Below are 26214 nucleotides of genomic sequence, written 5' to 3'. Positions count from 1 at the left end.
CCTGTCGCAGCCAGCTGTGGCCCACTGAACATAGCTACCTTAGGCTCGTTCATTTAATCTGGATATTAGTAATTTTAAATGGTCACATGGCTTTTCTACTATAATACAGAAGGAAGGAGCCTTCCCAACGAGGCAGGCATGCTTAGGGAACATGGGATGAGCGGTAATTGTGTAGTGGCTACTACCAGGCCACCCCAACAGGATGGTTGCATCGGGGAGGCAGGCAGACCCAGCAGTGACACCAGTTTTAAAAATACCTACCAAGTTCTATGTATACGCATGCATGCATATAAGTGTGTATGTATATACATGTAACCGAACTGAGTGTGCACACAAGCGAGGGAAAGGTGAAATCTGTGGAGACCTGCCCGTTTCCTCTCAGTACTCCTTTCCTGCAATTCATTTTCTAATTCTATGAAGCAGAACCTAAAGAGGAAGTCTGAAACTTCCCAAGAACAAAGCAACAGCCCAAAGGGCTGGGACTTCATCTACGATTCAAAAAACACCTACGGTTCCCTGACTTGGAGATGCCACCATCAAGGTAAATGTAGTTCGGGTATGTCACAGCGGATTCTCCCTGGAGTCTCCATGGAGATATCAGCCAAGGCTGGATCCTGGCATAAATCTGGTTAAGTTCCCAGAAGAAGCACAACACCAAGCAGCCCAGGAAGGAGGGGTCTCCAAATTCTAGCCCTGGCTGTTGCTATCTGAACAACCCCCAAACCTCTGGAGGCCTCAGTTTGCCCTTCTGGGATCCTTTGATGAGGAGGATCATGGCTTATACTGGCATTCGGCGACTCTGTCGTGGAGGTTTTTCAACCGCACCTGTCTCTGGGAGGATGAAGCAAAGAAGTTACCCCCCACCTTCTACCCTCAACCCCCCTCCCCGCGCCTTATGCTAATCACAGAGGGGGCAGTCAGTATGGCTGCCTGAGTAGTCATTAGAAAAGCAGCTGCAAACCTGGGCCTCCCCTGGAATCACCAGGAGCCACACACATCCTGCCAGGACAACACGGCTTTAAAGCTGCAACTTCCATGTTGCTAGTACCCGTTTTTGTTCTGTGGATAAAGAATTCAACCTTTCGCACTCTGGTGTGGGTATTTTCAGTGGGATGGGCTGGGGAGGCTACGGGCAGACTTTCTTTCATTCAAGCTTCTTACTGGATTTAAGAGCCTTTACTCTAAGATAATTTCCCTGACTTGTGTATCACAGGTTAATACTGCACCCGTGCGTAATGATACATAATTTGAGACTTGTAAAAGCTGCTTTGGACTTGAAAGAAACACACTCTCTGCCAGAAAGGTTGTACCTGGCATGCAAGAGCAAGTAGTGCTGGTAGAGACTGTGTGTCCAAAGCAAGGGAGCCACACCCTTTTGACACGGTCTCAGAGGATGCCATGCAGGTGCTGGGTCCCTTGTTAGGTCGCCTTGCCAGGCAACCACACAGCCACAGTCCTGCGAGCACCCACCCCCATCCTTGCTTGCCCATGTCATGACCACTGGGGGAAAAAAAATTGCTCACCAAGAAAAAATTCAGTACTTTTAGCACACCCAGAAACACTGCACAAAGTTGAAGTGATGCAACAAGATTGTCTTAATGACTTCTAAACTTTGTTTTTAAGGCTTCTGGGACAAGAACCTCAAAGACCTGCCTCCAGGGGCCTCATTCTACCTTGGATAACCGAGCCATTTGTTGGCGTTGTTAGAGACTGACATAGTCTGAGCCAGGATGTTTAGCTGCTTGTGCAGTAGGGGAAAAAAAATGTTAAGAAAAATAATTGTTTTTGCAAACTATCTATTTAAAAACTGAACCTCAGGAAGCAGATTTGTGTTCCAATGCTTGGATGAATCAGAGCTTACAAAGTATAAATACACATTAGCAGGAGAAGGCTTCCCATAACCCATGTGCTTATGTCTTCCCAGCCCGGGAACCTCTGAACTCCTGTTTCTCATTCCCAGTGGAGGCAAGAAAGCAACCCACAGTCAAAACGGAAGTGGTGGGGCTGCATTCAGCTGAAGTTCAAACCCCGATGGGCCTCTAGGACAGTTTTTGTTTTGTTTTGTTTTGTTTTGTTTCTTTAAAAGCAGCTGATATTTAGCAGCTTGCTTTGTTCACTTTGAGGCAAGCAGGTATACCATTTAAAAAGGTGGGGACCATACATCTGCTTTCCTTGGCTCCTTTCTACCAAAGAAATATTACTAAAGAAGTTAACTTTGACTCACTGACCCCTCAGATCAGCTAATAAAGATGAATCACATAGCCCACAGCTTGCTTAAGGGGCAGTGTAATCGTTTTACTTAAAAATGATGTCAGGTGGTAATTTAGCAACAAACTGGCTTCCAGGCTATTTAATTCCATTTAACAAGGAGGGAAAACATTGTAATTAATGAAGAGCATATACTTTAGTACTTCAGTGGAGCTGTTCTCAAACTTTACTGTGTGCAAGCAAAAGGGGGCAGGGACAGAGGAAAGCCTGTTGAAACTGTAGACTCTGAGGTCCTACTTGGGTGAGTTCTGATCCTACGGGGTCTTGGGCTGGGCCAGGACTTCCGCAGTGAAGAAAGTGAGAGGCATGCAGACTCACTTGCATTTAGTTAAAAGTGTTCCTCCTCCGCAGCTGTCTAGAATCTGGGGACAGCGCCTCAGGTAAAACCATCAGCCTGAGGGTAATTCCCTTCTGGCATCTCATGGTGTATTCTAACTTTCGGATTCTAGCCCGAAATGTTTCCCTCCCAAAGCTTCTTGCAGGAGGGCTGAGAACATCTCCGGGAGGACTGAAGCTGAGTCCTTCTTTTCTCCTCCCTGACCCCAGCATAACTGGGCCTCCTTCGCTTCCTTCTCTCTCCACAATCCTGGCTCTGAGCCGTGCCCACAGGAGTCTGACCTATGCCCTCCCACTACTCAGTGTCGGGACCAAAGGCTCGTCAAGACAACACCCATGAATCTCAAGATCACTTCCCTCCTGGAATGAAGAACTGCAGAAGCTCATTAATTTTTTTTTTCTTGGCACAGAACTACTTGGCAGCTATCCAAGGAATTCTAGAGTCCTGCAGAATCCAAGTTTACAAACCACCAGAACAAGGTATTACTTCAGAATGCTATTTGAATCTGGTGCTGCTTAACAGGATTGTCTCCTGGCTTTTAGGGTCCCTACTTCTCCTCCTCTGACCCCACCTTGCAGAAACCAGCTGTCTACCCGCAGGGGTTAATGACCAAGTATGGCTCCACCAAGGCAAGATGTCATGGGCATCTAAACTCATCACTATCTGGGTCCTTCTGAAGCACCTCAACGAGGTACCCAAACAAAACACGACTGGGCACTCTTAGGGCTGTTAGAGACATTGAATCCTTTGATGGTTTCTGTTCATGCCCAGGGATTTGGGGACACTTAAAGCCCTTAAATGAGTTGCCCACCTGAGAATCATCCCTAGACTGGTTAAAAAAAAAAGAGAAAAAAACTTCCTGGAGACAAAACAGAGCATGCCTCTTCAACACTGGTTTGTGTTCGACCATTAAGTTCAAAGGGCCATGAACAACTCCAAATGCTGGGTGCGAGGGAGAATTCTAAGGTAAGCTTTGGCCTCCTAACCGGAAGCAGGGAATTCCTAGTGACTCCGCATAGCTCCTGGAATGTGTCCATGAGCTTTCCCAACTTATCCCTAGCCGAAGAGGAACCAGAGGCCAGCCGCCTGAATCCCGCCGTGTGGGGAAAAAGACAAGGCCCCTGGAGCCACCGGGAGCCGCAGTTCTTGCCCTTTGCAGATAATATATAGAGGGCAGTTGGATCTTGTAAGCTCTCAGGAAGTCAGATACCCAGCACCCACGGTCTGCATGGTGAGGCAGCCCAACACTCATTCTCTGGGTCAAGGTGGTCACTAGACGGGCCCTAACATCAGACTAGCCACTGTGTGGCAAAAAGAACCTCCAAGGATAGGATAGGCCTACACGTAAAGCCATAGGCTGTGGTCTGTAATGACAGCAAGGTGACATCCAATCCAAATCCAAACAGCTAGGAGGGAAATGAGAGCGCACTAAGTCTCCCTCTTTACCTCGACACCAATCCCAAACTGCTGAAAACCCTGTCGGTGCTGCCAGGGCAGAGGGCATTCCCTGTGCGTGCTCCCAAACAATTCACCTCCACACTGCGAGCCATTAATCCAGTGGTATTTATTCAAGCAGTATCCACACTTGTCAGATAACAACGGAATCGGGGGGCCCCCACAGCTCCCGCCCTCACAGCAGCCCCAAGACTTCTTGAGAGCCCAGATAAACTTTGCTGTTTGAAAGGCTTCAAAAGTGCATCACCCTGGCCCCTTTTCAGATGCTCCATCCAACTGAATGACCAGCACCAAACGGTGGGATGGAAAAGCCAGCAAGAACTACAGAAGCTCAGAAGAGGCCACACTGTTCCGTGTTTTCATACAAAAAAATTTAATAAATATTACTTTTTTCAAAATTTATTGCCAGGAACAACACATCAAAGATGCATTTTTATGTTCATATAACACTAATAGGACAATACAAAGTATCTTCCCGCTCTCAACGGTGAACCAAGATTACTCTGTTTCATAAGCCTTTTTGATCTTCAACTTGGTAATAGCACTTTGATTTCCTCACTTAAGGCAGGCAGTGTACTCTATGGCAAATCTAAACAGTGATCTAACTGGACATTTTATGGTTCAAGTATTCATCTAGCTTATTAGAATACTCCCTAAATGCAGTAGACAACAACAACAACAACCAAATCAAAGCGACAAGTGGTTCAGCATTACATACGAATGGTGAAAAAGAAATCAGAATTTACAAAGGAAGACCGGTGTGCTTCCAACGTCACACAATTCATCTGATTTGTTTTTAATGGGATTCAACCACTCACATTCTGGCTACGGTAAGTCATAGCTCAGTTTGTTCCCTTAAACTGTTCTGGAGCAGATCGACTGCCTGTCGCTTTTCAAGTCTAAAGCAGGAAAAAGAAAAGAAAAAAAAAAAAAAAGGACCTGTTCTAGACTAATTCTCAATCTGCCTCAGTCATCCTTAAAATGCCTTAAAGCAATGCAATAAAGGAAGGGATGGAACACCTGACGTCAGAAAAAAAAAAAATTCCACTAGTACTCCCAGGTGAAGAAGCCTATCTTATCCTTGCAAGAGAAACTATTTCCAAACACCTTAATTCTGGCTTACAGGCAACATGGAATGAGAAAAGTTCACCAGAAAAAAACTCATATGCTTACAACACTATCCAAAACCTTCAGTTCTAAACACATTACGTATAAATAAAAAGGAATGATGTTTTAAGGCTCTTGATTATTAAGTTAATAAATCAAATATACACAGTGATTAATAAAAAAAGAATTATTTACATAGCTATACAAAAATTCTACTTTTGACACATTTTTCCTCTTTAAATTCTTCATTTTTACCAGCAACTGCTGACATCAAAGGCCCCCCTCCCCCAACAACAAAAATACAATAAAAAAAATAAATAATAAAGTCATTTGTGATAGTTGCTGTGGTTCTGAGCTGCAAAAGGCACTTTCAAATACAGAACTACTTGTACGTCATCATAAAACCAATATACAAAAACAACTCAAGAGTCAATAAATATAAATAAAACTATGATCCTAAGGCTGCCTCACCATTAGGACCGCTGGCACAAGTGGAAGCTCCTGGCCTAGGGCTGGGCAGCTCCCGGGAGCCCGGACGTGTCGGCTGCAGGGGAATGTACACCCAGGCACATTCACTAGTTTTTGCATAGCTGTGAGCGCTGCGCTCGATTGCCCAGCCAACCACAGAAAACTACCGGTGCCAGTGGAAGCCAGCTTGTCGAAACTTAAATTAACACAGGGTTCTAAGTCAACAGCCTCAGACTGGAATACGACAACAGTTTAGAGAAAACTACAAGCCCCAGGGTGTCCTCAGACTCTACATACGGTGGCAGCCCACTGTCTGCTATACGATGTACTCCATCCGGTTCAAGCTCTGGGCACTTTCCAAGTCTCTGTTGTCCTGTTTGTTTGTCCAGTTCGGGTGTTTTGTCGGTGTGCCGCTGGGGGCCTTTTCCTCTCTGTCTACCAACGTGTACACGGGCTGTTTGGCAAACCTGACTTTCTGCTGGTGTTTATCCATGTCATCCTCCTCCACTTCGGAGTTGTGTGTCCTTATCTTTGACATTTTGGAGTTCTTGTTCTCATAATCCTTAATGGGGACTGTGTTGGCTCCGTGTTTCTCAATGGGGTTTTTGATCTGGTTCAGCTGCTCCCGCACATTGTTGGTGGTGTTGTCCTCGGAGGCAGAATGAGTGTGGCTGTTGGGCTTCCGCCGCTTCCGAACACACCAGTAAAAGGCCGTCACCAAGCAACAGACCCAAGCCACTGTTAAGACAGAGCTCAGCAGAGGAACCAGGAAATCTGAAAGATGGGCCAAAGACCAATTAATTGAGGAGTACTCCTATGATCTCTCCCAACTCCACACGACAGGGATTGTTTCTGGCCACTTTGGTGGCTTAGGATCAGGGCTGATTTCAGAATTAACAGAAACCCAAGTGCCAGCATGAACAACGCAAATCCCCCAGAGTCAGAAGAACAGTGGTGCTCTGGAGCATCAAAGGGTTAAATTTGAATATTCTGACAGGCCATCCAGCCATCCACCCAGTGAGTGCCTCTCAGCGCTCAGGACAAGCTATGCTAGGCTAATAATGCCACAGTTGCCTTTGTACAGAAGCAGGGCAAGGACCACTCTGCCCCAGGGCTGTGCAGTGGATTTAGATCACACCTCTTCTTCATGGGAGCTTGCCAACAAAGATAGTGCACACAACATGCTAGTGGGCTAGAAGGGTCAGATCATCAGCCAAGACCAATATAGGTTTTGTGACCTCGGGCAAGTAGATTGATCTGAGTTCTCTCAGTAGAGGGGTTTCTAAGATTCAAGAGGCGGTTGTCAGGTCACTACCAGCTGATGGCTTTCCTGGATGGTGTGGTCACATCAACAACACAGCCACCAGGAAAGGATGTACTCCAAATGGGCACCCACCTGTTCTGTTTTTCATAGGTCGCCTCTGAACTCTGACTTCGGCAACAGCAGCAAAAAAGGAGCTATTTCCTTCACGTTTACTAACGAGTTCTATTATTTTATCAGTAATTTCCTTGATAGGGTTCCCATCATCCCTGATGTCTTCCGCAGACTAGAAAAAAAATGAATTAACAGATGGTAGTCATCATTCGAAATAAGACAACAGCAAGGCTACCTAATGCTTTCAATGCAATTGCTGTTTGATATTACCCAACTTAAGTCCCTTGTAACCATATAGTTAGCAGTGAAATGGTCTTATACTCACAATGGCCACATGTATTTCATTGTTTGCTGACAGGGAAGGCTCACAGGCTATGTAGATCGAATATTCAGCAGAAACATTCTTTAGAATATTCAGATTTCTCAATTCACTGCAAATGTGCTCGGTGGTAAGACCCTACAATGATTAAAAACAAACAAGCATTAACACACATGTAAACAATGGGAAAAAAAAAAAAAAGGTTCCCGGTCTTATCAACTGCTAGATTTAATCTTCACTTTGTTCTAAGAGACAACTTTTGGCTACAGAGAAGTAGATGACCCCCCTCATTTGCCATACTACATTGGAACAAGCAGACACACTCCCATTCTCATTAAAGAAGTTACATACTGGAGACATCATCTCTTTGTTGAAAGTGAAAGTGATGTTTGCACAATTATCCTGGTAATAGGAGTCGGACGTGCACTTGGTCTTCACTGGCTGGAGACTGGAGGATCGACACTCGCCCACACCAGTGCAGGGGTGCACGAAGCACTGGTCATCGAGGACCGGAATGCAGCTCTGCCCACTGGGGCATTCGCTGTGCCCTTTGTGAAGCCGGCAAGGTCTAGGGCCACACCAGACCTGTGGAGGAGAAAACAGGAGCTGGTGGCTCAGCAGGAATAGCCACCCGTGATAATGCTGGGGAAGTGCAGCAAACTGTCATCGCCCTACCTTGGAGCAGGCGACCCGGCCGTTCAGGCACTGGCAGGTGTTACAGTCATCATCCCATTTGGCCCCGTCAAGTATCACTCTCCCCATGGTGACGCAAGATCTCCCTGAAACTGAGGGGTGGAGACACTTAAGTAGGAGTTTCCGTTGCCACCGACTGGAGCACGGTTCTGAATTGTTTACCCCCTCCCTGTTAAGACACAGTTACGCCCAGGTCCTTTGCCACGTGGCGACAACTCCTCCTACAATGTCAGGCACGTGCACTGGCCACCCCAACTGACTGCTTGCTTTGGGATATGACCTGAGAGACCCTCTAACGGAGCCTTCACAGTTGAGCTAGCCCCCGATGTGCCTGCCATCTGTTATAAAAAGTACATGCCTCAAAGACCGCTGATGATCAGCCAGCCAGAACTGGACCTGGAATCGTTACTCTGCTCACCCATCACGCTACATGCCATGAAAATAGATCCTGCATGCCACTGGGTTTTAAGGATTTAAGGAACTTTGTAACACAGTGATTTTGTGGCAACAGAAATCAATAGCTACCCTTCTACTTTTCCCTTCCTCCCTATGGTGAAGAGTCAAATGGTGGCTGCAGTGTCCACTCCACTTAGAAGATGCACAGGTAGCCAGACACCAGCACACCTACCTTCATGGCATTTGGCACCACTATGTCCCGGAGGGCAGATGCACTGGTAGCCGTTGATCTCATCCACACAGGTGGCCCCGAAAGCACAAGGCGAAGATTGGCATTCATTGATGTCTAGGAGAAACAGGTTCAAGTTTAGGCTTTTTTTTTTTAAATTTATTTATTTATTAAAGATTTCTGTCTCTTCCCCACCGCCACCTCCCCTTTCCCTCCCCCTCCCCCAATCAAGTCCCCCTCCCTCGTCAGCCCAAAGAGCAATCAGGGTTCCCTGCCCTGTGGGAAGTCCTCAAGTTTAGGCTTTAATAGAGTTTTTTTCCCCACAAACATCGACAAGGATTCAAACCCTTAAGTACAAGCTCGGTGAATTTCCAAGCCTGATGTATACAACAAACATATCACTAATCATTCATGAAGCCGCTGGCACCCAAAGGCCATCACTGTCCTGACATCTAAAGCCAAGAACCTGGGGAAGGGCAGCATTTCCCTTAGGTTCTCTCTCCTCTGACAGTACACTTTACAGCAAGGTTGACAGTCGCTCCCCGAAAATGGGTCAGAGTGGAAAGTTTAACTCCATCAGACCATAATGTCTGTCCCAGTGACTGGAGTCTGACAGCACCCTGTAGCTAGGCGTGGAAAAATGGGTAAGAGCGAGTAAGTGTAGCCCGATACAATAAAATTTCACTCATAGAAACAGGGGGGACTGACGTGGCTCCCAGACCATCCTTTGCCTGCCTTAGAAGGCAAAGCAGATACAGCCTATCAATCTAGTGCTGAAGTCCACCCCATCTCAGTAAGATGCAACTGCCACTATAATTTCAAAGAATTTGAGGAACAGAACAAGAGAAACAAAGTATTCTGTGCTTTTTTGTGTGTGCATGGGGGGGGAGAGTTAAAGTAGAAAAAAAAACCCAGAATTCAGTTTTTCTTCCACTTTTTGATTCTAATCATTTCTCTGGGGCCTAGTCAAACCCACTACAGAAAAGTCTATAGAAGCCAGAAACCCAGCTGCCTGCGTGGACAATGGCTTGGCCATAGTTTCATGCTAATCACGAGGGAAGTAAACACTTTCCTCAGGGCCCCGCATAGCTTAGCTGTCAAATTCTATGGCTGGCACGCTCTCTGAGAACAAGGAAAGCTGTGCCACCCAGAGAATGACCAGGGAGGATATCAGCCAGGGGCATTTAAATCCATGTTGGAGGAAGGAGATTAATTGGAACTGTGCTCTTAATTGTCCTTAAAGATGAAAAGATTTGAGTGCCGAAGTGGATGAACAAGTAGAGCCATGGGAAAATGAGATACGGTGGTACTTACTTATCCTGCAGTCTGGCCCAGCAAAACCCGGGGCACATTCACACCGATACCAGTTGTCTCCATCCACACAGGTCCCGCTGTTGTAACTAAGAAATCAAAGGTGACCTTAGTTACCAACATCCAGGTCTACAACCCACCCATCACAGGAAGCCCTGCCTGCCAGAACATCAGCTCTCTCACCCCAGGCCATATCTGCTGCTGACTAAGGAGCTTAAAAATACTGATGCCTGGGCACCACCCCCTGAGAATCTAATTTCCTAGGTCTCGGTTTGCAGCCCAGGCACTGGGACTTTTAAAAGCTCCCCAGGTAATTCGCGTGTGCAGCCCAAGGTTGAGAATCATTGCTCTAAATGAAGACACAGCCTGGATAATTAAAGTGTGGCCCACAGAGCAGCAGGCCAGTGTCACCTGGGAGCTTGTTAGAAACACATAGCCCCACCACAGACCTCCTGAATCAGAACCTCCCTTTTTCACCTCCATCCCTGGAGATTCCCATGCACCTTACAGCCAAGTACCAGCTTAAAAGATTGCCACACTTACCAAGGATGAGGGCTGCAGTCATTGGTATCTGCAAAGGAAAAAAAAAAAAGACTTAACTTTGGGGGTCTCTGTACAAACACCACTCATTTCCTCACCACCCAAAGGATACAATCACACTTAAGTCAGATATGTTGAAAACCTATTCTAAATTGGAAGCAGGCCTGGATCATACTCGGTTTCATTTGCCGTGGGACACATGTACACAGGAAGAGGCCCTGGTAGGGAAAGGGGGCAGGGGCGGGGGTGGGAATGGAAGGAGGCAGGCTGCTGGTCAGAGAAACCATCTGTCCCCATTTATCTCACGGGTGACTTTCTCATGGCCAGGTCAGGGCTGTATCCCATCAAAATCATTAGTAAGGACCCAGGTGACACAGAAGCAGGCATCAAACAGCAGTGGCTCTGGTTTCAATTCCAAGTCCCCATGAGTGTCGAGGATAGGCTGCAGTGGCCCAGGAAGAATTCAAGGGAGGCCACTCACTCTGAGTACAAATAGGCCCCTCCCAGCCTTCTTTGCAGACACAGGTGAAGGAGTCGCCATTGACCACACAGGTGCCTCCATTATGACAGGGGCTTGGCAGGCAGCTACTGTTCCTGGCTATAAGACAAAAGAAGGTTAAGGCCACTCTTGCTGAGGATCCCAGGTGGTCTGAGGGCGAGAACCAGACCCACAAAAATGATCACTGAGTCCCAAGAGCCTAGTGGCAGAGAAGGACAGATGACAGCCATGCCCACAGCAGATCCCACCTAAGGCGGAAGGTTACCTATGTTGCAGGTTGTTCCTTCCCAGCCACCAGGGCACATGCACTTAAATGCATCCCCTTCATCAGAGCAGGTACCACCATTGTTGCACGTGGCCTCGTCACACTGGCTGTCACCTAAAGAAAGACGACCTCGGGTCATGAGGGTCTCTGCCGGAGATCTTCCCTCCCGCAAAAGACAGACAGGAGGACCCTGGCAGCAACACTCACGTGAATGGCACGTCTTGCCTTTCCATCCATTTTTGCAGTCACAGTAAAAGTCATTGACCAGGTCTCGGCACGTACCCCCATTGTGGCAGGGGTTCTGGCTGCAGTCATTTATGTCTAGAACCAAAGAGGCACAGTTACAGGCGATCCCAAATGCATTCGTGATAACAAGGGTACCTTTCCTACAGTTGAGATCCAACCCTGGCTTTCTATACCACCTCCAGGAACAAGTGGGTTGTCCTGGGACTTTGATACAATCACCCTTTTCGAGAAGTTCCCAGCCAGGAAGAATGAATACAAGTTAGGATACAATCTTCTGGAATGCCGATGACAAAGTCCAGATGGACAAAAATTACAATCAAATCAGAGAGGTTCCTCCCAGGCCCGTATTCTAACTACCAATCTATTTCCATCATTCCCCAACAGTCGCTCCTCCCCGCTGATACCCAGAAGCCTTAATAAATGCCAAGGTGAGACATGAGATGAGGTCATCACAGTCACCAGGAATGGCAGTCTCAGGAAGACCACAGCAAAGACAGGCTTCCATCCCTCCCACCCCCATCCCTCACCCTGGAGCCATCTGTCCCCCAAAGCAGCCCCAGACTCACTGGTCTCACAGTAGGCCCCCTCCCAGCCATCGCTGCAGATACACTTGTAGGAGTTAACGCCATCTATGCAAGTGCCGCCGTTTTTACAGGGGTTGCTCTCGCAGTCATTAATATCTGTGAAAGGGAAATGCAAGGGAAAGTGAGGAGCCAAAGGGCACAGCGTGAGGTCACCAAGCACTAGCGAGTGACCTCCACAGCTGCCTCCAGAGAATGCACCTGGAACCAGCACCACCCTTTCTAGGTAGACACTTCTGGAGGGGGCCTCCCTTTTTAAGAGCCTCACACATTGGCTTATTTGGTAGGCCCGGGCAAAAAACTTCTACAGAAAAGCAGAACCACCCAAATAAGATTCCAAGACATTACAAAGTCATCTTGGGGAGCTCAAGACGCTGTTGGTGGTTTAACCAATGGACTACTACCTCCACGTGGGGCCTAAATAAACCTTTCCTGGTCTCCTCCACCTTCGTTTCTGACTAAAGCAATTCAAACACAAGTGCTCCCCAAGCTGGGTACCCACGGGGCTCCCGATTCCCGGTGGACTCTTACTTTCATGGCAGTAGGTGCCGGTGAAGCCTTTGTTACAGTCACAGGTGAATTTGCCTCCTGACTGGCTCTTGCACTTCCCATGGGGACCACAGACGTTAGAAGAGATATACCGCACCCCTTCAGGCGTGTCGTTGGAGGCCATGGCCACAGTGCAGCTGTCAATCACTGAAGACAGGCTTGGGATCAGACTGCAGCCACACTCCCACAGACAGCATTTCTAAGCAGAGAACTTAGCCCATGCCTGCCTGGTTGGAGAGGGCCAACCTCGGGCTAATGAGTTAATAAGACATCCAGAGGAGCTTGGGGACCAAAGCCCAACAATGTCCCTATGACAGGTAATATTAGGACTTCCGGGCAGACAGAATATTTTTTAAAGTTACTTTTAATTGCACCTTAACTTCTGATTTGTAAATGTCGTCTAAGAAGAAAGAACACCTTCATACTTTTTCCTCTATCTTTCTTTTCCTTTTTTCTTCCTTTTTTGAATTCTTATACTTATTTAAATATCTTATTTATTTATTTATTTGGTTTTTCGAGGCATAGTTCCTCTGTATAGCTCTGGCTGTCCTCAAACACCTGCTTCTCCCTCCTTTCAGTGCTGGGACTAAAGGCCACTGCCTGGCTCGCCTTCTCTATTGGAAGCAAAGCAAAAGTACAAACCCATACAAGTTTAAAGCTATACTGCCCAATATAGTAGCCATAGGCCAGTGCGCTTATTTTTAAATGAAACACACACACGTGTCAAGCAGTCAAGCCCTAGGGACATGCTAAATGCCATGGCTACTGCAACTTCCGCTACAGAGCACCACTCACAGGGCTTCTCAGATCAATTCTTTTTGTCACAAACTCGGCCACCTCTGAACTGGAAAGATAAATGAATTTCACACTCTCCCTTGGGCGATTCATACGTGGCTCTCCCAACTGGCGGCCTGACAGATTAGCTCCATATGGTCTCCATTCCCCTAAGTGACCAGATAAAGTCGTTCCCATCTGCAACCCTTCCTCCTCGTCATTTACCACTTAAAAGGGGAGGCGGCGGGAGATGCTCTAGAGAAAGACAGGTCCCTCCCGGGGAAGGGGGGAAGATACCTTCACAGGGGGTTGTGCGACAGTGGTCTTTCAGGTGTGAGCAGTTCTTGCCCTCATAGTCCTCAGGGCACTTGCAGAAATAGTCACTGGCACGGTTGTAGCACTGGGCACCGTTCTGGCAAGGGTTGGGCTCGCAATAATCGATGTCCAGCTGTCAAGTGGCCGAGGAAGAAGGAAAGGATCAAAGAAAAACAAAGGTGTCACTATCGCTTCTCTAGGCAGTAGACACCTGACCCCTCCCCAACCACTTCTGCAAGGAGACGCCCTGTACAGGACATACCCATAGAACCCATACACCCATAGAACCACATCCCTGGAAATCACTAAATCATAGAGCAGAGGTACAGAGCAGAAACGGGGCTGTGGAATGAAACTCAAAGTCAAGCAGACAGGCCACAGCAATCAAGAAGAAACTCATTCATCAACACCCGCTTCTACCAGCATTTGTTTAAAGGAAATTCCCTAGACAGCAGGGCGCTAGTAGATGTCAGAGGCCTAAGCACTAGAGTAGGGGAGGGGGCAAGGGCGGGTGGCAGAGCAAAGGTTTCAATGTTAAAGCTTGGTGATCTGAAGGGTTTGCCTCGGCTCACCTGACAGAGGTTTCCAGAGAAACCAGTGGGGCACAGACACTGGAATCTGTTGATTTCATTCTGACAGTGACCCCCATTCAAGCAGGGGTTGCTAGCACACTCATCGATGTCTCTTTCACAGTGATCGCCTGCATAGCCAGGTGGACAGATACAGCGATAACCATTAACCAAGTCCTGGAAAAGGAGAAGGGGGGGGGGAGAAACACATGCAGATGTTTCTATGTGTTCACACACACAGAACGTCAGTGGTTTTAACATGGCTGCTGCAGTTCTGGTCACCCGCTGACGTGGCCACATGTTAAGCTTTGGCATGGACCCGCAGTTCTGAATACATGACTTTAAATGGCCCTCGGGAGGCTAGGGTTGTTGAGGGACTCGACTTGTCACCTACATTTCTTTTTTTTTTAATTTTTATTTATTTATTTATTTTATTTATTTATTAAAGATTTCTGTCTCTTCCCCGCCACCGCCTCCCATTTCCCCCCCCCCCCCCCCCCCAAATCCCCCCCCCCCATCAGCCCAAAGAGCAATCAGGGTTCCCTGCCCTGTGGGAAGTCCAAGGACCACCCACCTCCATCCAGGTCTAGTAAGGTGAGCATCCACATTTCTAACCCCATGGGAACAAGACTCTCCTAGTATCACATAAATCTTAAGACTGTTTCCATTTAAGCAATGGTCTACATACCCGACAGGAGGCGTCATTCTGACACTGGCCAAGGCAGTCATTGATATCTGCAAAAGACAAACAAGTCATTGCGTTAAAGAGGCCCATGACATTCAACTGGGCTTACCTGAAAAGTACAGGCCTGATAAAAGTTTCAATCAGATTTCCCCGTGCTTCCGGTAAGATAAAGTTATTACACTGGGTGGGGGACCCTCCCTAATCCTCCAGGACAAGGGAGTGAAACCTCACCTCATTGTTTCAATCACCTTATCAGAATATGCCCAATTTTAGCAGCTAACAAGCCCGATAAATTGTATTTTTTTTCCTTGCTGTGCTAGCCCGGCCACTCCCTCTCCAAAAACATTCCCTTCCCGCTATAATATAAGGTTTTCCTTCTATTCAGCCAGAGAGGGTCTAAACAGCTCCTACAAAGCAGTGGGCTCTATCCCTAGTACCACAAAGCAAGAGAAAAAAGTTTCAGAACTGCAGCAGGAGGATGAATAGCTAAGAGGCACCATCACCCAAGTTTCACAACAACAACAACAACAACAACCCAGACCAAGTCACTCACTTATGTCACAATTCTGACCCATCCAGCCAGGAAGGCAATCGCAGTAGTAGCTGGCAATCAGATTCTTACAGGACCTGGCATTTACACAAGGTTTGGCCTCACATTCATTTGCATCTGAAAAGAAGCAAGGATGAGCAGTGACAAATGGGGGGTTTGTCTCCCCCTCCCGCCCCCCTCGTCCCCTTAAAAAGCATCACTATAGAGTTGGTGTGAAATACGAGACATTTTAACAAGCTGGCTAAATAAGCAATAGTAGGTGTTCTCTATCTGGAGCGTCCGAGCCCTCTCCTTAGCCTTTATCCAATAAGGGACGCTAATTGATAACTTTCCTTTGGGCTGCCGGCTAACAACCAGCCCCCAACAGAATGACAGAAAGTCACCAGGCAGCTCTCTGCAAAACCCAGGGCAGCCCAGTTGCTGGGATTTAAATGTGGCGCAAAGAATGCAGACAGCTCATTCCTCATGAGGTCATCCCTGTTTGGAACCTGGCTGCACACTCCTCGGACAGGCGATTGACATGGTCCAAGGAATCCCAGGACTTTCCCACAGGATCTAAAAGTGCTAGGCCATTTGCATATAAGTTATTTCTCCCAAGGCCCATTAGACCTTGATAATACTTAGTATGATGGAGTGTGCATGCACACACGCACGCACGCACACACGCACTGCTGGCCACACGCTCATCTTTCCTCACAGCTCTAATGAGCAGAGCCAACCTTGGCAGAGAACTTATGGTCACAAGTTTTCTTACCTAACTGACATGTCTTGCCAGTCCACTGGGGCGGGCACACACACTTGAATCCATTCACCAGATCCTGGCAGGTGCCCCCATGGGAACAGTTATTTGGAGAACAGTCATCAATGTCTGTCCAATGAGAACAAGAGAGGCCCAGCAGTTTAATTTCATTTGACCCACTTGGCAATTGGATAATGCAACAGCACCCTCCAGAAGAGGAGCCCTCACCTAAGAACGGGACGCCTGCTACAGTACACGGCCAAGGAGAGCCGCAAGTAAGGGAGGTGACGAAAAGGCCCAAGCCTTGATTTTAGCTTTAAATCCCCTACTGCCCTAGTTCAGTTAATCCGTCTCTAAGCAGGGAGACAAGGAATAGATAGCTGGAGACATACAGAGCATCAACTCAGTGGTGACAAGGGACATTCTCATCTGTGCTTAATCTTTACTTTTAAAAACACCTTTTCCTTCATGGCTCAGAGATGGAAAAGAGGAGGCACAGAAAAGTCATTTTCTTATACACGGAAAACATCCCTATGATTGGCTTACAAGTTTTCCCAAAAGTCACATGCACTGAGGCTGCAAAAGCCCCCACCAGAGATCTCATTCATTTATAACGTGTGCCACACTCGATTTACAAATTGGCTCACCAAGACTGCATGGCAACCCTCGCAAATGGGAACTGCTTGCTACTGCCCCGGTTAAAGCCGGCTCGGGGAAGGTTGAAATGACCACTGGGGTCCCAGAAGTCACAGCAAGGGCAGAGGTACCTACTACCTCCAGAACCCACACCCTTCACCACGCCGTACATATTGCTCCCTAAGGTGCCAAGGACAGTGGTTTTCAGGCTGAACCTCAAAACTCCAGGAACTCATTAAAGACTGTGGACTGCCTAATTCTGGTATTGTGCGTGACCAGAGCTCTTCAGTGAAAAACTCTGGTCAAGCCTCACAGCCAAGCTGCAACACAACTCCTTCTCTTGGATCCCTACGACCATATTCAATGGTTGGCCTTACTTCTTGTCCCACAGGATTGGGGGAGACAAGTCCAAAACTCACATGCGAAGGAATCTGATTCTATCCATCACAGACACATCACTAGCCACCTTACTGGGTAGAAAGGGGATCCTGGAAACTGTCCAAGTGCTATTAGACCACCCACCAAACTATGGGAGGTACCCATCCCTCTCCCACCAACGTAGACATATCACTAATGCACACATTGGACCAGCCACGTCTCTCCCATCAACCTTCTCTCTCAATACAATAAATAACCTTCCAGAACAGAACCATGACAAAACCTGGCACTGACTTACTTGTGGAACACGTGGGCCCAGTCCAGCCTGGAGAACACTCACACTCAAAGCCCAGGGAGGTCTCCTTGCAGCTGCCTCTGTTGTGGCAGGGGTCCGAGAGGCAAGCATGCTCGGCTGTGGAAAGGAGATAGCAGGTCAACAAGGGAGGAGAGCATGTGGGGCCCATTATTCCTTCCCTTCCCTCCAACATCCATCCCCTGCCTTGGCGACTATTCTAAGCAGATTACACCAGCAACAAGAGCAAGTTGGTGACGCCGCTCGGCTGTGGTGTGACTAGGGTAGACACCTTCCAACGAAGCTGTTTCAAGTCACATTTTCAATATCTGCTGGAGCTGAGAGGGTCACTTAAAAATCCTGCAAATACCATTGTCTGTACCACCTCAAAACATTAGGGATTCGGAGACAGTTCATAGGCTCACAGAAGGACTGGGATCACAGGCACTGTGATCGTTTTTATAGGTGTGTTAAGTGTATGGATTTTTCTTTGGGTATCTTCAATCTGCCATGTTTCCCCATGAATATACACGAGGCCTTTATCAAAACAATGCATCTTAATGAATTGTAAATAAAATAATCTAGCTCCGTTCATCAGTTGCCTAGCCCCGTCCTGCGTTTCTCCAGTGAGCCTCTGGATTTAGCTACAGATAAACCCAAGATCCTTAGGGGACATTACTATTGACACTCAAGCTACCACTTCCTAGCTCCAAGTTTTATTTTTTGGGGTTTTTTTTTTTGAGAACTCCCTACAATATATCTTGATCATATTCATCTCTTCCCCCAAATCCTGCCAAATCCAACCCCCCTTCCCTACCCACTCAACTTTGTGTCTTAAAAAAAAAAAAAAAAAAAAAAAAAACAAAAAAAAAACAAGGAAACCTATTTGATTTTCAAACGAAGTGTACAGAAAATGAGGGGTCCCACCCAGCATGGGTGACTTACCAATTTCACAGTTGGGTCCCGAGTAGCCCTCTGGGCAGGAACATTGGTATTTGTCAGGACCAGTGTTGCTACAAGTTCCCCGGTTGAGACAAGGCTGATGAGTCCCACAGTAATTCAGATCTGCCAAAAGTCCCCCAAAGTGATGAAAAAAGCAAACAAAACAAAAAGAGCTGCTAACTGGTCCCAGTTCTAGGCCATGCATGTTTTAAAAATAAATAATCAACCCACAACATTAAAGGTGAATTCAAACAGTCCTAATAAGAGTCTTTGCAAAAGGTTAAATAGGGCTGGGGTATACCTAAGCTAGAGCCCTAGCATCTGCAAGGCCCTAAGGTTTAGCTCCAGCAACACCCCCGTCCCCCCAAAATAGAAGTGGTATTAATGCCATTCATTCTACCACATAACCTCAGTTCCCCCAACCCCTGCCAAGTCCCCAGGCCACCCCCAGCCTCCACCACCGCGGTCATACCTTTGTCACAGAGCTGTCCACCCCAGTTGGTCTCACAGAGGCACTGCCAGGGTTCATTGCACGTGCCGTGGACACATCCAGGGTGTGGGATGCACTTATCGCAGTACAGGCCCTGCCAACCATACTGGCACCTGCAGACAGACAGCATAGCCCTCCCTTAGCCTTCTGAGCAGAGCAGCCGGGAATGCGCCCAGTGAGCGCACACAGCTGTTGCTGTTTCTGTTTTGCCAGAAAGGACAGGATGGCAGACTTGTGCAGGGAGCTCTAGGAGGAATACTTCAGAGTTAGACCAATGTGTGTCCTCTCAGCCTCCTCTGACAAAAGGAGAGCTGTCCTGGGAGCGGCCAGCATGGGGTGCCCCCTACAAAGCCATCCTCTTCCCAGGCTTCCAGGAATGGACTATGGGTTAAGGGCTGGCATAAATCAATCCCAGGTCCTAGTCAGGACAGACCATACAAGGGGAAGGAGCCTCTGGCGACAACAGCCATATACCTCTGCAATGCTGCACCAGAAGCCCAACTCCACCCTCCACACCACCTCAGTGCACAGAATTCAGCGACAGCGGAGGGTGGCAGGGAAGCTCCTCATTGCTTTGGCAGAGTCAAACAGAAAGGAAGGAGAGCAACCTCAGTACAACAACCTGGATCCCTAAACCCAGTTCTGTAGGAAGGAGAGAGGAGCAACAGCGCTGGGAAGCAGTTCCATAGATCATTCATGACCCACTACCCCAGCCAGGCATGCTGATTTATAGTTATTTCTCAGTTTAGAAAAAAACGGGGGGGGGGGGGAAGAGGTCAGTTTAGTTTATCTAGTTCTAGAGGAGTTGAGTTTCCTTTGTAAGTACCTTGTTCAACAGACTCTTTTGAGGTCAGATGGAACTTTTGATGCCCAAACAAAAACACAAACATAAACCTTCACCTGGGGTGGAGAGGGCAAGGTCTCACACCATTCTCCCCTCAGAGTTTCCAGGCCCCTGCAACTTGAGCCTCCCTCTCAAAATCCATCTCAAACAAAGGGGGCTGGGGAAAGGTAGGGACCAGCAGGCAGCCTGCTAAAGGCATGAAGGTGGAGCAAATGTAGGCCCTGCAGAACCAGCCTAAAGCAGAGCTGAGGGAAATGCGGGATTAGCTCCAGCTCTGTAAAAAACCTCTCAGCTGTGACTCAGGGGGAAAGAAAAGAAAACCACCCCCTGGTGGTCCTCCCTCCCTCCCTGACCAGAAGGGCAGTCTTTCAGGGAGCTGGAGGCAAAGAGCAAAGCGTGGTCATGGGAAAAATTATAGAAATCTAGCTATGAGCTAATCACCCAGGCTGAGAAGCCACTGAACCCTTGAGAATCCTGACTACTTCCTAACTTCTCAAGACAGCCATCCACACCCAAACACCGACAGCCACTAGAATGTGGGGCTTAACGTTAATCAGACACAGGATTCTGGTGTCTGTAAACAAGAGCAAATGACAAGTGACTATTTTAAAAGGCTGACCTAAGAACAGGGGCGTCATTCGGTAGGAACAACTTCCTTCAGAAGCAGACACCCAAGTTAGTGGGAGATAGAGGGTAGGGAGCCATTCTGTCAGCTCAGGATTCTTAGCTTAGAAGACACAATGGAACTGATGGGGCCATGGCAATGCTGTCTTCCCTCAGTGTCCCAAGAGGAAGGATGGTTACATTTCTTCAGTTTGCCTAATAAAACCAAGCAGGACAGCCGAGGACCCAACCTAACCCCCTAATTAATAAAGGTTCAATGCCCAAGCATAAAAAAAGCAACCACAGGAGGCCATGGATGACTTCAAAACGAAAACAAAAACCCTGACCCTAACAGGGACATCTACCAAGTTATCCCAGGGTAATGACAGATGATTAGCATTCTCATGAGAATCAGAGACTTTCCTGAGATGATGATTCACCATTAAGTTTGATATTTTTGGCAGGCTGTCACTGACCTAGCCTGTACACCCAGGAAGGGGCAACCCGAGTCTATAACAAAACCGATGAAGTGGTTTTTTTTTGTTTTTTTGTTTTTTTGTTTTTTTTTTTTTTTTTTTTCCCTGTGGGTGAGTCAGGAAAGAAAAAAAAAAGCAAGCCCATGTAATACATAACCCAAAAGACAACTTACAGGTAAATTGCCGTGCAACTATTTCTGGAGCAGGACCCAACCTGAACTTCCTTAGCTGGAAGGTTCTGTTTTGATATTCTTTCAGGGCAGAGAGAAGGAACTGGGCTGGGAGACTATGCAAATGGCGTGTGGGAAAGTTGCACCTTAAGTAAATAAGGGCACTGGTGCATGTCTGGGCAGGGAGTGGGAGGTGAGACTTCGAAAGAGAAAGGGCTCAATTCTGGAAACAAAGCCTGTTGTTCTGGCTGGGAGGGACCTCCCCTGCCCAGCAGTGTGTTTATTCTGATGACAGAGGCACACAGCTCAGCCGGCCTCGCTGATACTCATCTGAGCCAGGAGCAGGCTCCAGGGCCCTGGCATAACCAGTGCTCGTGCTTTCTTCACAACAGCCTTCATTAGCAGAGCCCCTGCAGGTGGGTTTCTGCGGGTCTCTGGCAGAGATGGCTGGGGGACGTCACAGTCAGCTGCGACCATGCACACCTGCAGTGGGCCAATCCTGTCCAAGCGCCCTGCAAATCCACTTCCTCCGGGACAACCTGTTCTTAGTTTACTTCCAGCTGCCTTGGGTCTCTCTTCAGCCTCAAGTTAGCCCTCCCGTGGCTCAGGAAGAGAACACAGGGGCTGCAGCTCAGAGTCATCAAGGTCAAGCCTACAGGTGACCAGTTAAAGGAGCGGCCCTCGTGCTTACTCAGAAAGAAATCACTCAGTAAGGTTGTCAAAGGCGCACTCCTAGGCCCACCTGAGGGCTAGGGAGTCAGTGGTGCTTGGGTAGGGCCAAGAAACTATTTCCTGCCTGCATTTCTAATAGTTCCTTGTAAATTCTCTAGTTTGGGAGTAACACAATCCACTGGGGTCCAGCACAGACCCTCAAATCTCAAGAACTACTTTTCAGTAAGAACACCAGGTACCTCATGTGCCTAAAGACTGTTTAAAAACTGTCTTTGACTCAAGTCAGAGCAGCTTCCAGAGCAAGGGTGACAGGACTGAAGGGTCCACTTAGTGTCTCATCGAGTTTGCTAATTCTTAAAGGCTCTGGGAGAAGAAAGTGTGAGGCCAGTCAAAATGCCACAGACACCAAAGGTATTTCCTGAAACAAGGCTTTTCCAAATTGGCATAATGTACATTTCAAAAAGCCCCCCAAACCGGGCATCGGAAGGGGAAACAGGCAGGCTAGGTTTCCGTTCGGCTTCAGCATTGTCCCCGACCATAAAGAACAGACTTCAAAGGGCAGCAGCGGAGTCGACATTCATCAGACTCAACTGAGCAGATTCCAGCACAGCCATTAACCTCTCAGCACCAGCCCAGCTCCCGCCTGCAAAGGGGCCAGGAGATTGTACTAATCCCATTCTAAAGAATGCTGGACTTTCGCCTGTTGATGGGAAAAGTGGGGGAGGGTGACAGCGGAAAAGCCAGGGTGGAGGAGGAGACACAAGGACACAAAGCTCCATCCCAGTCCAGGCCGTCAGCACTTAAGGAAGATTACGAACATGTCTTATCAATTTACGGAACAGTTCATATAAGTTTTTGTTGGTTTTTTTTTTTTTTTGGACCAAAGAAGTACATTCCACCAAACAGCTGCCATGATTTAATAAGCTTTGGATGTGCCTGTTTTGCCCCCCCCCCACTTATTCATTCTCCAAAGAAAAAGAGGCACATTCACAATGAAGTCAGTCTCTGTGCAGCATCAAAGAGGAAAAACAAGAAAAAAGAAAAGGAGAAATTACTGAAGATCCATTGGTCATTTACCTGCAGTCACCTGGGAGCTTGCAGGAACCATGCTTGGGACTGCAGCCCTGCCGGCATATAGCTGCAAAAAACAGAAAGCTTTATTAGCATACAACACTGCCTATGCCTTTCAGGTCACTGTCGTGAGAATGGCCTAGTATATAAAATTGGGGGCCCACATAATAAGTCCAGGTTCAAACTTCAAGGCCATGTTAGCAGATCTTCAAAATACACTACTGTTTGAAGACAAAATGAAAATACATGATGAGGGAAATCCCTTAGGTCTATTCTGTGAGCCTTGTCTGGCCCAGATCCCCTCACAAGAGACAGAATAAAGACATCCTGCCTCCCTACCCCCAACTCTGTCCCATCCCCGTATCTTCAGGTGAGCCTCCAACTAAATGCCTGGCTTCAACAATCAAAAGGGGCTAAAGAACAAGGTCGGCTAATCTTGTGGCCAAGTTGCCTCACAAAGCAAATTCTATACTTCTCATGGGAAAGAAAGAAATCAAGCAGACACTTAGGGAAGCAGACACTTAGGGAAACACACACACGGACACACAAACATTAGAGAACTTAAGTAATTGTTATCTAATTTTAAAATATAATTATTTCAGATACATTGAGCAATTCCTTCTGTCATCAATTCCAGAAGTGCCATCTTTTAAAAGACAAAAAACTATTGTCATACTAGCTACTGAAGAAAGGAATACTGCCCAAGAGACCATCTGCCCTCACGTGCCCCCTTCCTCACAGTTCAAAGATAAACAAAGGAGTTTATTTAATTATTGTGCAAATCAGGAAGGGACATTATATGTCCATGAGGGGACAGCAGATGACCTGGGATTCCCCAACTCTATTGCTACGAATTAGAATTACTGAATTCTAGTAGTATAAGGGATAAAAGACAGTAAGGGACTCTCAAAAAGCTTAGGCTCCTTTGGATGGGTTGTTCGGTCATAAGGAATATGAAAGTACAAGGTAAACACCTACCCTCCCCCCCTTAATGTCACAACCTCAAAGATGTCCAGTGAAACTTGCTGCAGTGACATGTGAGCTCAGGGCAGTCATCCCCCATGGCACTGCCTGCTCAATCATCACTGGCCTGGCCTGTTCCTGTTTGGCATCAGGCTCCGCAGAAATACAGTCCGAGAAGATGTGGTAATAGGAGAAAGGAACGGGGAGGCAGATGAGGCTGAAGGAGGAGTTGAGCAAGGCTATGGTCTCAGCTGGGGTCTGACTTCAGGAAGATCCCAGGGGAAGCTCTGGAGTGTGAATCTTATACCACAGCGTTAAGGCAAAGGGGCTGGCCTTTGGAACACGCCCCTCCCCATGTCAGTCACTCTGTAACTGTTTGCTGCAGGGATGGGGCAGGAGAGTGGCTCCTGCTTGGCCAAGGACAACTCCCTGGAGAAGGAGCAGCTGCGAGCTGTTAGCAGCCAACACTCAATAGCAGATGGGGGATGGGGACACCAGCTGGTAGAGGGGATCTGGACAGGGCACCAAGAGAATCTCCTCCATACAGCATCTTCATGGTTCGGTCCACGATAACAGCAACATCCCACCCTGCCACTGGACAGCTTGCCGTAAGGGTGGGAACCTGGCACCAAGAGTGACAGGCCGTCAGCATTCGCCAACCCACCCAGCTGCATGCACACATACCTACCTTTGTTACACTCAGGACCCATCCAGCCTTCCATGCAGGTTTTGTTGCCGTTCTGGTCACAGGCATAGTGTCCAAAGAAGTCATCTCTAGGCCGACAGAACTTATTGCAGCCAAAGCCATAATAGTGGTCATCACAAGTCACTCGGATCTGATACTCAAAGTGGGCAATCCCCGTGTTTTGTTTCAGTGTCTGCCATTGCCGGCTGGGGTTTATCATGCCTGAGTGAGAGGCCTTTTCAATTATGCTATCAGGTTCTAGAGGCAAAAAAAGAAAAAGAAAAAGAAAAAAAAAGATGACACTCCTTAACAGTCACATTAGCATCTTCTGCTCTCACCGTTTTGGCTACTTTCAGACTAGAAACACACATGGTACAAAAAATATGCCAATTCATCCCTTAAACTCGTTGCCAGGTGCTTCATATTATTTCCTTGCCTGGAAATACCATTAAATCCATGCACACCTCATCCCGGATCCAGAGGCACTCGAGTCAGCAATGTTGGCCTCTTGCTATTCGCAGCTGTAATGGGCCGGTTACAGCTTGTTGAATGGGACTGTGGGGCCAGGAACAAGAGCTATGCTAAGAACGTTAGGGCAGATGTGGAGGAAGCAGCAAGAACTATCCTAAGGACATTCGTGCAGATTTGGAGGAAGCACACAAGCAACACACTCCATCCACGGATTGATTCCCCATTGCCTGCCAGCAAAGCCTTGTGGGTCCATCTTCCAACAGCTCCCAGGGCTGCACCAGGAGCAGTACCATAGTCTGATCCTTGCCCAATAGATACAACGCTGTTTAAACTGGCCTTTGGTGACACGTGACCATCTGATTTGTTCCTGTGCTCTGGGTCCTTTGCCAACTTTCCTAACATATTGCTGGCCACACTACTTTGCAAAAAAAAAAAAACAAAACAAAACAAAAAAAACTCCTAAATGTTATAGAAGGCTGCCCCTTGGGAAATTTTACTTTTAAAGAAATTTAACTGTTCCAGATAAGGTTAGTGATCTGTACTTTCATTTGACTTTCAAGTTTTCTTGGAGAAGCTCTATTTTCTTCGCTGAAAGTCAAGGGGTGGGTTGCAATACATGAAAAACACAATTAATAAACAAACGCTTAAACTGGCATTCCATTGGCAGCATCAAAAACCTCTCACTCAGGTTCCTTAAATACGCTTGCTAGGCAAATTACTGTCTAGAGTCCAAGCAGATCTCAGAAGCAGTAAGGCCTGGCCTCTACACTGAGGTCACCTGCAGTCTAGCCTAAGAGAAGAGACAGGTCCTAAAATGGCGCCAAACCCCAGGAGCAAGGAGTACAGAAGGATGTGAGCAGACAAGGCTCGCAGTCAGCACTCAGCCTGGTGCTTATGTTTGTTTTCTTAAACCTGCCAGTCATCACCTTGTCAAATGCATGGCCACCTTGGAGAGGCAACGTTGGCCCTCCTTGCAACGTCTCTGTGATTCCTGCACACCCACACCACTGTTTTTCTAGGCCTTGGGCCTGTGCTCCTAGACAAAGCTAGAGAAGCCCTACAGGTGACCAGGGGAAGAACTCCTGGGTGGCTCCATCTACAACCAACACAGCCCCAGCCAGTCTGGACTGCGGTGTGGGCAAGAAGGGCCTTGAACAAGCCCATGTACCTTCAGGCTTACATCTAGCAACACACAGAACCACATGCCCGTAACACTGTACTTGAGTTTTTGCAAACATACACAGAGCAAAG

General features: G+C 47.6%; 1 protein-coding gene across 1 annotated transcript in view; it reads right to left on the bottom strand.

The window, feature by feature from the left end:
* Positions 1-4152: 4152 nt before the first annotated feature.
* Positions 4153-26214, bottom strand: part of Jag1 (jagged canonical Notch ligand 1) — a 35089-nt gene continuing 13027 nt past the window's right edge. The window contains exons 4-26 of the mRNA XM_050131906.1: positions 24496-24750; positions 22851-22911; positions 18991-19121; positions 18522-18641; positions 17583-17696; positions 16286-16399; positions 15535-15648; positions 14985-15031; positions 14300-14473; positions 13710-13860; positions 12621-12785; positions 12075-12188; positions 11470-11583; positions 11263-11376; positions 10980-11096; positions 10502-10529; positions 9962-10047; positions 8651-8764; positions 8005-8114; positions 7681-7914; positions 7336-7467; positions 7032-7182; positions 4153-6409 (exon numbers count right to left, since the gene is read on the bottom strand). Coding sequence (XP_049987863.1) covers positions 5952-6409; positions 7032-7182; positions 7336-7467; positions 7681-7914; positions 8005-8114; positions 8651-8764; positions 9962-10047; positions 10502-10529; positions 10980-11096; positions 11263-11376; positions 11470-11583; positions 12075-12188; positions 12621-12785; positions 13710-13860; positions 14300-14473; positions 14985-15031; positions 15535-15648; positions 16286-16399; positions 17583-17696; positions 18522-18641; positions 18991-19121; positions 22851-22911; positions 24496-24750 — 3218 coding nt within the window. The 3' untranslated portion in view covers positions 4153-5951. The remainder of the gene's footprint in view (positions 6410-7031; positions 7183-7335; positions 7468-7680; positions 7915-8004; positions 8115-8650; positions 8765-9961; positions 10048-10501; positions 10530-10979; positions 11097-11262; positions 11377-11469; positions 11584-12074; positions 12189-12620; positions 12786-13709; positions 13861-14299; positions 14474-14984; positions 15032-15534; positions 15649-16285; positions 16400-17582; positions 17697-18521; positions 18642-18990; positions 19122-22850; positions 22912-24495; positions 24751-26214) is intronic.

This window comes from Alexandromys fortis, unplaced genomic scaffold (genome assembly GCF_014885135.2).
Source record: "Alexandromys fortis isolate MF-2015 unplaced genomic scaffold, M_Fortis_MF-2015_v1.1 scaffold_6, whole genome shotgun sequence".
Lineage (NCBI taxonomy): Eukaryota > Metazoa > Chordata > Mammalia > Rodentia > Cricetidae > Alexandromys > Alexandromys fortis.
Note: the sequence above shows the minus strand (reverse complement) of the source record. Positions and strands in the feature narration are given on the sequence as shown.